Source organism: Anopheles nili, chromosome 3 (genome assembly GCF_943737925.1).
Source record: "Anopheles nili chromosome 3, idAnoNiliSN_F5_01, whole genome shotgun sequence".
In the NCBI taxonomy this organism is placed as follows: Eukaryota; Metazoa; Arthropoda; class Insecta; order Diptera; family Culicidae; genus Anopheles; species Anopheles nili.
In genome coordinates, this window is record NC_071292.1 from 26,311,615 (window position 1) to 26,326,803 (window position 15,189).

The 15,189-nt window shown below is 45.6% G+C and overlaps 1 protein-coding gene across 1 annotated transcript; it reads left to right on the forward strand.

Annotated features, from left to right (window-relative positions):
- The first annotated feature begins 2,135 nt into the window (after positions 1 to 2,135).
- LOC128725495 (uncharacterized) lies at positions 2,136 to 8,127 on the forward strand. Its single transcript, XM_053819247.1, has 4 exons — positions 2,136 to 2,291; positions 5,065 to 5,982; positions 6,449 to 7,429; positions 7,524 to 8,127. The coding sequence occupies exons 1-4, from the start codon at positions 2,136 to 2,138 to the stop codon at positions 7,740 to 7,742; spliced, it is 2,274 nt and encodes a 757-aa protein (XP_053675222.1). The 3' UTR covers positions 7,743 to 8,127.
- Positions 8,128 to 15,189: the final 7,062 nt, after the last annotated feature.

Below are 15,189 nucleotides of genomic sequence, written 5' to 3' on the forward strand. Positions count from 1 at the left end.
GCGGATGATAGCAACTGTTTTGTGAATTGCGCTCAATTTTTAGCTCAAAATGCATCATTTGATTCTCCACGTGGTATTTTCTTTAAGCACCATTAAATTTTGCTATTATTTCTATATTTCTATCTATCAATCATAGATATATAAATACCGTCAGACATTTGAATCGTTATGAAAATATATTCAAGAAAATATATGATGTAGATGAATACAATAACGCATGAAAACCTAATTCAAATAAAGCATAACATATCGCAAACATTTGTTCTACGCCACGTGGTGTTCTCGACTAAAAATGTTATCATTATGTTTTATTCTACTCATCTTCTGTTTTGATTTTTAGATCTAGTGTAAAAAATACAACGGTTTTCACGCCTACGCTATGAGCAATATACCATCGGTAAAATGTATCTATGCATAAGGGAAGAAATAATTTAAATTTTAATGTAGCAGAAGAGCACACCATATCCCCGTACCAATAAGCCGTAACAAAAGATAAATGAGATTTGAGTTCAAAGAACATTCTCGAGTGTTTGGATATTGCACATGTTCTATCCCTCTATGATACATCCTGTTGCTTCTACCTCGGTCAATGAGCACTGACAAACATATGCTATAGAACATGATGTATTCGAACTGTTTCCAATTGCAATAATATTATCATTTCACGATACTTTCTCTACCATGTTTCTGGCAAAACACCATACACATGTAGCTGAACCTTTTTGTTTTTAGAAATAGCGCAGCTGTGTGCGTTTAAACATTGCTTTGAAACGAGGAAAAACAGAGAGAAATAGCCAGAGAAAACAACATCTGTGTGCATTATAAAAGATATGGAGCATCGTGTGGAGCGAGATGCAAATAGATTTTGCAAAGTAGAACGAGTGAGATCGTATGTTACATATATTTTTGCCCCATGCAAAACGAATAGTGCAACGTGTGTCAGAGCGAGCAAGAGCGACTGGGGAGCATCTTTCTGCTCTTTTCATTGTTTATCTCACTCTTTCACCTCGCATTCTCATATGCCCTTTGGTACTGTTCCCTCTCGCTCGCGCTGACTTAAGATTAGTAGTACACCGTGGCCTGCGCCCTGGGGAGCGGAAAACGACCCTGCTGCTCCATCGCGATACAACCACCACTACGCAGAGCTCCCCAAGACGCACGACGCAGTTACAGCTCTCACTCGCCGTCTCATTTTGTGATCGGTCGTGCTCACGGCAAATACGCGCACTATTTCTCGTGCCCTTTTCCGTGGTGCAGCGTATCAACTGTGGTAAAATCGCACCCTATTCGAAACCGGGAAAACACCGACTTTTCCTTCGGTGGAGACGGAATCGAAAGGACGACGAAACACGTTGGGCGAAATTTCGAGCGTGTTTCCAGCCGTTGAATTCAAGCGTGCGTTTGTGGAAGGATAAGGCCCAAGGATTTGAAGCGTGTGTGTGTGTACGTGTGCGTGTGTGTGGGGGAGCTTCCATCGCTTCCTTCTTTCCAAAAGTGCCCAAAATCTCTCGCAATCCCAAAAGCAGCCCGGAGCAACAACACGGATCCAAGTAGGCTGCATCGCTGCTGCATGCTTTGAAAATAGGCCTACACATTACGCACGCACATGACTCACACATACCACGTACCCCATCGTGTGTTGTTGGTTGCTGGGTGAGGAAATGATAGAGAAAAAGTGGGGCTACTCGTGGAACGAACGCACGGCGCGTGTGTGTGCGTATTGTGCGTCTGTGAGGCATGGTTTCTGCTCCCGGGGTAGCAGGCATAGCACATTAGCAAGGGCTCTACTATGCAGTGCGTAAACTCGCGGCTAACACACGCAACGAGAGACAAAACGAAAGTTGTGAGAAAACAAAAATCCTCCCTGTCAAAATGCGTAACATCGCGACTTTGCGTATGTCGTTAGGTTAGTGATATTACCCACGTGGAGTTCAAAAAAGTCGACGGTCATTCTGGACCTGCCCCACCAAGTGTCGTGCCGTTGCTTGACATTTCGGGAGTGAGGTGAAAATTGCGCCAAAACAGCAAACGGTGAAAACTCGAATTCATCCAACCCACACACAGCTGGGGGTCGAGTCGAGTGTGTGCTGGCCGTGTGTGGGCCTTCTTTTTCTGTGACCATTTCCCCACGAGCCATGGATTCGAACAGCCTGCTGAGCATGAATCTGGCGTTGAATGTGGCGCGTAAATGCCGCATCTGCGGCATGGACATCCTGGACCTCACGTGCGCTTTCCCGATCTTTGGCAACGAGCGGTTGGACCGGAAAATCGAACGCTATCTGCACCTGAACGTGAGTAATGGTATTGCACAACAGCGAGTGCGGGATGTTTTTTGGAATCGTTCGTTTCATAACTCACTGCAACTGCCTTTTCGAATGGCGTATTGAGGCGTTTTCCTCCCAAAAAGACTCCCTTTTCAGGCGGTTTTCCTCGAGGGATGAAAATAACGCAGCTAAAGCAGGCTTTTCCCACTTTATCGGAAATATACACACTGCTCGTTACATGGTCAGAGAGGTGTGTGGCGACAATGGCCTTGATAGTACGAGACAGAGACACCCAAATACGTTGCTGAGTGCGAGCGAAAGAGAGGCAACAAATACGCAGCTGTAATAAAAGAGGGAGAGAGAAAGCACGATCAAAAGACGCGCAAGATACCGGGCGAGAGAGCGAGCGCAAAGATGATGTAAATTCCGTCCTGTGGCTGATGCACCAGCCTACTAACACAACTGCTCGTTCGACGATGTAAAAAGAGCGCGCGATTTTTATTTCGCCTCAAGGAAGACCACATGCAAGCGTGTGTTATTTTGCAACGAGGAGAAATTGAAAACATTCCTTGAATTTTTTTTTATACCTCTCTCTTTCTCTCTTCTTTTTGCTATCTCTCTCTATCTCTATCTGCCTCTCTCTCTCTCTCTGTCTCTCAGCACTTAACCGATGTTGAACGGGCGCAAAAGTGTGTCAACATCGGTGAGCTCCCCAGCACTTGTTTTCCATCCTTATCACTACAATGCACGCTGCGTTCGCTTGTAGTTGGAGCTTCTAGCCCCAATAAGCTGCCCTTCGCAATTCGTTCGTGTGTGCGAGCGAAAGAGAGAGGTGGAGCGAGCCTCTAAAAGAAAAAAAAAACAATGAATCACAAAACAAAAATAAACCCTACACACATTCGCAAACGGCCACTTTTGCTACGCTGGGTCGCTCAAAACGAGTACTTCACGGCCGTGGTGAGCGAGTGAGTGAAACGGAACATCATCCCCAATCTTGGCCACGAAAAGAGAGTAAGAGAGAGAGAGAGAGAGCCAGATCACGGTCAAAACAAAAGGTCTCCCGCGGCATTAGACAAGTTTCGTTTGGTGCAGGTCGAGCTGCACGTCAAGATGGTTTTTGCGCAAATGAGTCGGCACGAGAATGTGAGCTGAGATAGAAGATATGGACGGTATTGCAGTAAGAAACATGGCAAACGCAAAGGGCCTGGGGATATGGGGGGCGACATCCACACACCAGCTCATGATATTGATTTTATTTTTAAAAATCTCCCCACTCATACACACAGCATCAGCTGCGAGTAAGCGAGACGGAGAGCGTGGTTGTACCTCTCTTTCATTTCGTGTGATCGAAAAGTGCGACGCGAAAATCCATCCGAGAAGGCTCTGCTGAAGGTATTGAACTGTGAGTGAGAGAAAGAGAGCGAGAGAGAGAGAGAGAGAGAGAGAGAGAGAGAGAGAGAGAAAAGACCCCCCATCGCACGACAACGCATTGGGAAAATTTGCTCACACGTGCTCACGAAATTCACAAGTGCAAGTGCACAATGTGCAGTTGTCAACGCGGAACTTGACATTCCTGGCATTGCCACACACACACACACACACTCACACACATGCAAATGTGCAACTGAAGTAGGGCAAAGATACCACCCGCTGAAAGGGGGATTTGGAGCTGCTGCACAACCGCGGTTAGATCATTTGTTTTCGCGCCATTTTGCAGCGAAGAGAAAGTTGGCCAACACAGCGAAAGGAGGAGAGTTCTTTCTCTCGCTCCTTCTTTCTCTCCATTTCCCTCTTTCACTGCCTTTTTTTTCAAGCTCCAAGTGGTGGCAAGAAAGGAATGGAAAATGAATTTACGCACATTTACGCACTACGCGATCGAATATTAAACTCCAGTGAGACGCGCAATGATGGAGGGTACGCACAAAGTTCATGTTGACACGCTGAGTTTATTTATTCAACATCACATCACCACGTGTTTGCGATTGAGAAGTTGATGAGTGAAAAGGACAGACGGAGAAGAGGGAAACGAATAAAGAGAGTGAGCGAGAAAGAGAGAGAGAGAGAGAGAGAGAGAGAGAGAGACGGTTGAGTGAGAGTGAATCATAAACGATGGTTATGCAAAGAATACGAGAAATGGTGACCTACAAACCGTCGAATAGATCTAATCCATAGTAAATAGTATACAGAAAGAGACAGGACGCTTCTAAGCACCCGTTTCACTCGCACCTTTACAACGAGCGCTTACTTTTGCTCTTTCATTCGGTGAGACGTTAGAGCGAGCGAGCTCTCATTCATATTCTCTTTCGTTCGCTCTACTGTTGCTGTTTCGCTGCGTGTGAGCGAGAAAGCAAACAAACAAACCCCTTTCTGCCCACCCCCCGTGCCAGATAAGCCCTTTGATAGTACTCCAACAGGTGCTAAGGGATGAAAACGCTTCAAAGATAGTCTCTGAAGGAGCCTCTTTTCTCTCTCTCTCTCTCGGTTCCATTCGAATGTACGCCACAAAAACTATGTGAAATTGTAATGTTTTTACAGTAATTTTAATGCTGTTACCTTTAAAAATTTCATCCTCAAATATATCTTATGTACTCGCTTCCATTTTATTCCGATCAGGATTCGATTAAAGTGCTCTTTCCTTTGTATAATGCTCCCAGTATAGAATAATTCTGAAATCAATTCTTAGTGCATCTATCGATTTTAAATAACCATTCTCTAAATCATAATTTTTCTCCGCAATCAGGGAGCTTGAACAAACAAACACTGACCCATAATTTTTCACTCTCTTCTGTCCTTCTCCCAGGTGCATATGGATGATCTTCTCCCAAAGTGCATCTGTGGCTCGTGCTACCTGAAGCTCGAGAGCATCGATCAGTTTGCGCTGATGGCAAACCGTACCGAGGAAGCTTTCCGTGCTTGGATCGGTCGACTTCGGGGTCTAAACTGTCCAACGGAAGTGGCCAAAAATGTCAACGTCGTGTTGCCTTTGTTCCGGCCCGATCCCGAGCTTCTCGAAGCTCAAAAATCACCTCCAATCCACGCTGCATCCTCGCCAAAGGACTCCACGAGCACGCCAGCAGGCGACAAATCCGCCATTTCGTACAGCGATCTCAAGCTGGGTTTGCTGATCAAGGATCAGGAACTGCTGAAGCTCATCCTGAAGGCACTCAAGTGGGCCGAAAACGATCGTCGAGCATCGTTCGAGGTGTTGATACAGCGCCTGAAGAACACGAGCTTCCGGGAGATCCTTTCGAACAGGAATCTGCTGAATGATAGCGATCTAACGCAGCTGCTGAAGTCCTACATTGGTCAGGGTGTGATGAACAGCCCACTCGTACAAGCGTCCTCTACTGCAGGTAGTCCACTCAGTAACAACAATAATGGTCCATCAGCGATTGTCCTGCAACCGGGGAGCGTCGTACAACCTGCAGAAAGCTTTCCGGATGCGAGTGTGGTGAAGGACATCGTCCAAAGTACACCTTCTCAGCTTGACGGCACGGTGTTATCAGGTGGAGCGACTGTGAATGAGTACCGAATTGATGAAGGAAACGTTACACAGATGGAGGTTGGTGTTGATCCTGATCTGTACCTGCCGTATGAGGATGAAGATAGCAACAGCACGACGAAGTACGATGTTCGGATCGAGGAAAGGCAGGAGAACACCGTCACTATTAAGCTGGTGACGACGAACCTCGCTGGGGATATGATCGAGAACAAGCGTGTAAGTGCGCAAGATGAGTTGGGGGAAGTAAATGAGTCCTTTTGGCTGATCTCAAGAGAGTTGGAAGCAAACAATATACAGCAGATGGTTGGTTCCTTCGGTTTTTGGGGACTAAATTGGGAACCAACCAATACAGGAGGACAAATTTGTCACGAAATATTGTTTTCAGGGCTTAAAAATCAAACCATTTAATCCATTTATTCATGTTTATGACCTCTAAGAAACTGTGGTGAAATTACGCGCTTTAGTTTTAGATTATTTTTACCACAAACAACGTTACTTTGTGTCTTACGAAAGACTTTCTTTTATGGGGATTTTGGGTAAAAGACTTTCTTTTTCTATTGCTCACGTAATCCTTCCAACACAGAAGGTCCTTTTTCTTGCTTACACTCATTCAAAAGATCGCGTTTTGGGCTCAAAAATGAATGTCCAAACGATCCTTACACTGTTCTCCATCCCATTGCAGATGATTCCAGCGATCCTGAACGTTCGCGGAAGCAAACGTTTCCAGTGCAGCGGTTGTCCGGAGTGTTTCGCAACCAACGGTGAACTTCAGCAGCACATCGTGACACGACACATGCACCGAACGAATCGCACCGTCATTACGGAAAAAGGCAAACCGGCGATCAAAATTCGCGTCCGCAAAAACAAACCCCTGTCCGTGGTCGCGACTGGAGGTGTTGGTGGTGGCATGCCTTTGGTGATTCCTTCTCTGCCTATCCTTTGTCCACCACCACCACCACCAACAACACCACTCCGGCTGGTCGAGGTTGAGGAAGCATCACCTGAAGGTCCTGTGACGATTGTGCCGTTGAAAATTCCCGCTTCAACCACCATAACCGTGGTTCCGGCATCTCCGAGCAGGGTTGAGGATGTAATTCTTCCGCCGAAAGGGGATGGTGAAGGTCACGAAACACCTGCCATTGTTAGTGTCACTTCGGAGATGAAACTTCCGGTTGAATCACCTCCCAAAGTGGAGCTTTTGGTTCGGAAATCGAAACGAAAACCTGTGAACAAGATGGCTAAGGTCAAACCCCGGTTAACTGAGGCTGATGATAAGCAAAAGAGCAGGAAGGTGAAAAAACAGGATCCACCGCAGATGATCGTGTCGGTGGAGCAACCAACGAAGCACCCGAGAAGGACTTCCGGTGTGGCGTTTTGTTCCCTCTGCCGGAAGCGACTTCCGGTGGGGGAAAATCTGCGCGAACACATGGAAAAGGAACACGCGCGATTTGAGTGTCGAATGTGTGATCGAGTGTTTAAAAATGCGCTCAATTTGGGACGTCATCAGCAGTGTCACGGAAGCGGAAGTGGTGGAAAGGGTGGTTCCGGTTCCGGTTCCGGTGGAAAAGCTAAAAAACCAGCGAAGGGAGCGCAAACGGAGGCAAAGGAATCATACAAATGCACGCAATGTGAGAAGTCCTTCCGGAGGAATCAAAATCTACAGGTAAGTGGTCGGTAGAAGAAGTTGAATTGGAAGGGGACATTCGAATTACAAAACTCGGACTCGAATTTATTGACATTTTTTTCTTCTCCCGCAGCTTCACATGTACCATCACACGAGGAATGCGAAGATGAAAACTTCCGCACCGGAAGTGAAACCAACGGCGATGAGTGGAGCGTCGGGTTTACGCAAACGAACGAAATTGACGAGTGCCACCGGAAGCGGAAGTAGCGTTGAGGGATCTCGAGTGTCGAGGAAGTCCGAGGTGGTGACGCGGAAAAGTGCCATGACTAGGAAAGTGAGGTTTTCTACGTGATCAAGCGGGCCGGAAGTCGTTTTCTTTTCGTTGCCATTTGCGTGCGGAGTGAATCGCCGAAGGAAGGCGATTTTAGTTTAGAAATAGGCGATAAGGTTAGGCGTTTAGTTGTGAAGTTAATAAAACGATCGAATCAAGATCGTTAACTTGGGAAGATACGCTTTATTTGATGTTATGATGTTCATTTGAATTTGTATGAGCAATAAATAAGATGGATTTCATGCGTACCATTAATCATAGGCGCGAGCAAGTTATTTTTGTGTTCATTCATTAGTTAAGCCAAGTAGGTGTAAATCATTGATGTAAAATAAACGTTAAGACTCGCCGTATCGTTATGATTTTTATGGCATTAAATAAATTAAGTTTAGAATAGCCCGGTACACGCAGCGATCGATATGAATAAATTTTACACAAACCTGTTTTCGAACACAGAATTGCATGTGTTCAGATATTATTCTGCATTTTCCCTTACGAAAGAAACCATGCTAACGTTTCGCTATGCACTTCGGTTGCAGTTGCGAGTTCGTCGTATAATTCGAAAAAGTTGTCTACAATTTATGGAGAACCATTTGGATAGAACATACTCGTTGAACGCGAATAAACACCACCAAGCAATCGGAAAAAAATGAATTTTTGGAAACCAAAAGTTGACCGGAAACATCAGTGGTGAAACAGCGAAAATTTTTGCCCCAGTAACAGGAGAGCATACCAGCCAGGAGGTTGCATTTGGAAAAATTAGACGATTTAAATTCCTAAATTACACTGTTACGAAAAGTTGTTGAAATATTTCAAACGTACAAAAAGTTTAAAAAGTTGACCAATAGATGGCGCTAATAGCGTGGAAGAGATTTTAAAAATTCACTTATAGATGGCGCTGATTGAAACGTTTCACTAATTGAAATTTTTCACAACGCTTCATTGAACAGCGCCATCTATTGCGAATTATTGAAAGCTGATGTGCCGAATTCAGATATCCATTCCAGCGCCGAAAAATGTTTCCTCTTAGTCGGTATGCTCTCCTGTTACTTTTGCATAAAATTTTCGCTGTTTTGTTCGTGATGATCGCGATCAGTTTTTAATCTTTTTTCTTTTATCTTTTAACCAATTGGTGCTGTTGTCTATTTGATTTTAAGGGACATGTTTTTTGAGAATCTACTTGTTTGCAAAGCAGCGTGTACGTTCATTGTTTTGATAAATTGCAATAATTATGTATTTTTTCGACAACATTTAGACTCAAACGTTGAGCTCTCTTATGCTTTTGTGGGGTATATACGTACATATACGTAGCCGACGAATAATATTTTTGGTCGCATAGTTGAGAACGTGGTTATAAACTCTCGCTTTTCCTTGATTCTATCTCCAAAAAGTGAACGAATATTAAGAAAAAAATTGTATTATAATTATTAGAGTGTCCTTGTTTACCTTTGTCATCAATTTGAAGAAAATTTCAGTCAATCTAGCTGCATTGTTGTGTTTAGTTGTTTAATTTCTTTTAACGATAAAACGAAAAAAAAAGCTTTGGTTTTTCTGAAGCATACGTTGTAAAGATGCCTAAAAAGAAGCCTTGCTAAAAGAAGAATTAAAAATCCTTTATCACAAATTTCTGCTAATAAGAGAACTATTCCCTTCGTTGTCGTGAGTGCATAGAAAGCGCATTTCGAATGCAGTGCAATGCAATTGCTTTAGGTAGAGCCACAAGAGCTTCTAAATACGGCCAGGCCGTTCTTAAATAATTAACAATAACAATAGCCGCAAGAGCTCTTACATATTTTATGAATGCAAATGATAATAGATGTTTACAATAACATCTCTCACATTCATGAATTTCTTGAATTCAAATCACATTCACTAGAACAAAGGAGCTTAGAAATAACTATGAAAATTTATAGAGAATTTACTTCAGATTAAATCCAGTATCATCTTCTAAAAATTCAAAAAAAAAACAATTGTTCAATGTTCTTTTTTGAATTTTTAGAAGATGATACCGGATTTAATCTGAAGTAAATTCTCTATAAATTTTCATAGTTATTTCTAAGCTCCTTTTTCCCAGCGAATGTGATTGGAATTCAAGAAATTCATGAATGTGAGAGATGTTATTGAGGATACGTTTTGCGAATAACATCTTTTGGGCAAATTAAAAAAGGTTTCCTTGCTATGATACAGCATATGCTGGGTTATTTTGGAGATAATTTTTCTGATTTAATCTAGCATGTAAGGATGTGAGTGTTTTAACATTTGCTATGTAAAAAGGACGACGCCAAAAACGTTCGTTATCGAATCGAATGCTGAAACAAACCCTGCACGGATATTGTACAACATAAAGCGGTAATAAATCGAGCTGCTCTTCTGTTTAGAGCTTCAAATATCCTTGCAACATCATTGTAAATCGAAGGTGCCGGAGTTACAGAAGGAATATCACACATTACATGCATCACACCTCTGCCAATGAAATGCATTATCCACCTCCCTTCTTTTCCCACCCACGAGCTCCATTCACCTAACACCTCCAAAAGCGATCGTTGCTCATTTTCGACCCCAAAGCCCATCACCCGGAGCAGAAGCTCCAGTTTTCCTCCTCAACTTCCACCATCTCCTCCCCCCCCTCCCCTAAACTTCCCTCACGCCACCCCACCATCAAGGCGCAGAAGGTGCACGCTGGTCCCGGTCGGAAAAGCAAATACCGAACATTTATCTACTTGCGATTCTATCGGCCTATCGGGTGGAGCAGAGCGCGAGGACCCATCACCAGGGGGGGGGAGGCTCTGGGGGATGCGAAAGCTCACCCCCACCCTAATCCAACCCATACCTCAGGGAGGAAAAAAAAAACAACCCCTTAACTCCAACGAGGCACCGCGCGGCAACACGCGGTCTCCACGTTGTCTGGCGAGGTTTCGTTCGCCAGCCATTCGCACACACACACACACTCGTCCTGGGTGCGAAAAGGGGTGGACGGGTGGAGTTCGGCAAATGAACAAGGAAACATTTACATATCTTATACAATCACCCATTAAAATGTTAGATTTTAACAAGCAACAGCAAATCATTTCTCCCCGATCGTTAGTTTTAAGTGCAAAATTAGCATTTTCAATAAATCTTCAATCAGGCGCGCATTTCAGAACCCCGCTCGTGTCCTTCCCTCGGGCTCCCCCACCCTCCCCCACCCCCTCACCATCGTGCTGTGTTTCGCTTTATTTGCTCACTCGCCGCAGAAACTGGACACATTTGCGCTTTGAGCGCGAGCAGTTCGAGGCGCAGCATTTAGGCCTTTCCCGGGGGGTGACATGGCACTGGGTGGGGGGGAGTGGTACAGAAGGTGTGTTGTGCCTTCCACCCTCACCACCCACTCCCACCCCCCCCCTATTTTGGTCCCCGGTCACCGGTGTTCGATGATCGGTTCTCCCCATTTTGTGGCTTGTGCGCCTCCATCTTGCGACCTTACAAAAACGTCTGAACGTCAAATAGCGCAGTTTGTCTTCCGCGCAGGTGCCCATTTCGGTGCTGCCCGATGTTCTGCCATTGTGTGCGGGTGAATGTGTGTGCACATGTTCGTGTCCTCCGGCCGCATTCCGTGGTGGTGCCTGGTGCCTGGTGGTGACTTGCGCGAAAGGCATCTCGGCAAAGATCGCGCCGAGTCGGGCGTATTTTCACGTTGTCGTTTAAATTAGAAAACAAACATATCGGTTTTTATTTACAATTCAAATACCCACCCAAAAGGGGGGGGGGGGGAAGGGGGTGTGAGGCTCCTCTCTGCATCATCTCCTCCCTCACCGCTCGCCGCGACATGGTGGCAGCTCTCTTTCGAACGAACGCGCCAGACCGGGAGGAGTCGCATCCAGGCCTGGGGTTTTTGGGCTTCCACACTCAAACCTGTTCTGCATACGCGCGCAGGACGACGCACAGCAGGCTCGCAGGTCCGCGGTCGCTGGAGAGCAGAAGGTTTTTCTTGTTTTTTTTTTTCTTTTCAATCTGCCCACCGCCCGGGTCAATCCGAGTGTTGTTGACGCGCGCGAATGGGCTCAGGATGCGCGTTCGGGCAGGAATTGAGAGGAAAAAAAAAACCACAGCAGAAGCATTCGAGGTGGGAAAATAGGCACTAGAAATGGGGTACGGCGCGCTGTAGGTGTAGTCGGTGTTGACGAACCGAAGCCTTATTAGCATGGTTTTGGATGCGTATAACAGTTGCCGTTTCAATTTGACGTTTCCTTACAAACGCAGTGACAGCGAGATGTGACAGGTAGTAGCTGAAGATGAAATGCGATGTTTACGGCCGTCAATTAGCATATTAATTGCGTGCCGTATCGTTTGCGAGAATGTTTTACATATATTAATGTCATAGAAAATAATGTAATGCTGCGTGGTGAAGGATGACGGCGTTCGAAGGTAAAGCAACGTCCGCAAAGCGAGTTGTGCAAGGCTTTCGGATGGTGATGAAATGTCCTTCCTAGATTGCTGTGTGGGAATTTCTTGCGTTAATTGAACGTACTTTATTGAATCAAAATCTTTCATTCGACGATTGACGCTCACAGCACAGTGTTAGCAATTGAGTTTGTTGATTTTCCGATTGCATGTTCAACGGATAAAGTTCGTCCATCAATCTAGCCTCTTTTGCGCTTCAATTGAAGAAGGAAAAAAAATCCCCCCCATCGCCAGCATTTTATCGAAGCAAAAATCACTGATGCATTTTAAAGTAGATAGTATTAAAATTCCACCCCAATCCCACCGATTTCTATAAAATTTCACACAATCCCCCCCGGCAGCCCGCAAAGCGATCCTCCACGCCATCGCCCCTCGATCGTGACATCGATAAGATCGAGGCAGATTCCCGCCGCAGCTCATTTCGAATTCAAAGTGGATTCTGCAGAACCGTTCGAGCGCTGTTAATTGGTAAATAAATTGATTGCCGCGATGACGATTGCCGCGAACAAGACGGCACAACCCTCCGAACCCGCGGTTTGTGTGCGTGTGTTTTACTGTTCGTTTTCCTCCCCTGCTTCGAGCGGCGAATGACGGCAATACATCAGGCGATTTTACGGCGACATTTTGTCTAGTGCTCTCCTGCCACCTCTATCGCAAGCTAGCTGGCCGGGGGGTTTTGGCGAGGAGGAAGCTCACGCTAAATGGAAACAAAGACGAGCTGGGAGCGTCAACAAAATGGCACGATCTGTTCGAGGCGAGCCCGAAAGTAAACAGCGAACCTTCAAGCGAGCCTGCTTGGCTCAGAGGATCAGCGGCTTATCAGTCGGTCGATTGTGAGTCCTTGAGTTCGCTTGATTGCGCGTTCGAGCCCAGTGCAATTAACCTCCGCGTACGTGGAATGTATCGACAACGTCGCGTTATTGACGGCAGGGGTTGTAGAATTCGCGGAATTTGGCAAACCTTGCCGACGCATAGAGGGTTTTGCTGGTTCCGAGAATGACGCATCGGATGCACTTCAGGCAGGATCGATGCTTACAATCTAAGCCCGAAGTGGGCATGCAAATTCTGTGCTGATCTAAACGTGGCCTCTCGAGTGTGCGAGCGAGCGATCTCGAGTGGCAGGTGTGTTGTTGCGTAATGGAATTTGCACCATCTCATCGTTGGAAGGCATTCCTGGTAGGAACCTGTTTGTGAACTGTGGGCTTTGGTTTGTAGCACGCAATTTGGCACAGCCGCTTTTTGGTGGAATCCGTTTTTGGATACGAAAGGGTGTGTTAACTAATCGGAAGCAAGGTTTTGTTTGATTGATGGCGGTTAAAAGCTATACAATTGCAAGGGAACAAATGTTTCTCTTTAGTATATACGAAACAAATGAAGATAGATTGATCATTTGTCGTTATTTGAAAGGAAAAGCCAAGAATATGAAGTGAATATTTGGCTTTGATAATCGATGACAAACCACTCATTTCGGAGCTTTGAAATAAGTTGACAGCTGTCCAATAAACGTCTTATGTATTTCACTAGAAAATAAATATAAGCCTAAGGCATTAAAGATACATATTTTTTTTGATAATAAATCTACATGAATTTATATGCAAATACCTATCAAAAAATGTAAATGAAATTCAATTTAGTCGATCATCTCCTGAATTGTTGTAGAATTATCTTTGTATGATAATCATTTATTGCTTCAATAGTTATTTCTACTTATTTCAACCAATATTATACGTGATCGAATGAACAAGAGTTTATATGCAAATTGCAATCTAAAACTGTCCGCTGGAATGCCTCTTAACGTTCTAAATGTCCCTTGTGCCATTCCCACAAAAGGTGCGATGTACTTCCCTCCCAGCAACAGTGGCACCATTTAGTCAACAATTGCACATTATCCCTTTTCCCAGCAACAGCTCGACCAAACGGCGATGTACACGACCATCTACCAGATCCTTCCGCATGTCGGCGCCATAACTCCGCAACCGGCCGATCGATCATTAAAATTCGCGCCCAAGGCAAGGGCAACCATGCCGCCCTACAAATCCCACGCCAATCGCAACAGCGGCACTGAAAACGAAGCGCAAATTGCCCAGCAACACGCAATCCGCAACACAATGCGCATCGGAATTGATTTGTTCGGCCAAATTTGGCGCAACGAAACCACGGTGCTGCGATAATTGAACATAAGTACCGGTACCGATCGAAACCAGTGCGAAACCGGGAGCGCGAAAGCACGCCACGGTTGATAAATAAATAAAGCTCGCAATGTCTTCGGAAGAAGCGCGCAAACAAGTCGCACGTTAAAAAAGGACCACCAAATCGGGCTGGCTTTAATTGAAAAGCGAATCCGAAACCACGATCGAAGGTGTTGCCCGCCCGTGGAAAGACAGAATTGGAGCGTCTCGATGGGCCTCGCCCGGGAATCGCGGGCGCGTGTGTCCATCGTCGTCAGGCCGTCAGTGCGATCGTTTTGCGATCAGATAGGGCAAGGGCGTTGGAGAAAAAAAAAACGGGCCGTTATACCCAAAAACGGAGGGTGACTTCAAGCGGACATGGGAAACCATCGGCACGAGAGCCCTGAAGGATGGCTCGGGAAACTCGAGCGGGTGGGCCTTCGGTGCAAATAAGGAAGGTAGCGCGCGTTTCGCCCTTTAAAAGGGCCCGAGCAGCTTTGCCAAGCTTGGGCTTCAATAAAAAAATCCGCGCTCGCACACGCGAAGAGTTGCGCGCGAGGTGTGAACATTGTATTGACAGCAATTTGCAAAATTAAGCCATCGAGCCTAACCGAGATCCGATCGGAGATCGCGGGTCTGATCGCTCGAGGGTGGTTTGTCTGAAGGGTGCGAGCTTGGGTGCTCTCGAGTCGACGCAGTAATGACTCAATTTTCGCCGTGATTGATGCGAACCGGACAAATAATTACAGTCATTGCGAGGAGGTTTATTATACGCACATGGTGGGCCAGCGCCGTGGCATCTCGGGGGTTTGGAATTGCGAGTGCATTAAAGCATTCGATTTCTGCTACCATTCGGTATGGGA

Bases quoted from the DNA above. Each gene is read 5' to 3' on its own strand.
- LOC128725495 (XM_053819247.1), top strand. From the start codon at position 2,136: ATGGATTCGAACAGCCTGCTGAGCATGAATCTGGCGTTGAATGTGGCG. The intron at 5,983-6,448 runs GTAAGTGCGCAA...ATCCCATTGCAG, and splicing joins ATATGATCGAGAACAAGCGT to ATGATTCCAGCGATCCTGAA. The intron at 7,430-7,523 runs GTAAGTGGTCGG...CTTCTCCCGCAG, and splicing joins GGAGGAATCAAAATCTACAG to CTTCACATGTACCATCACAC.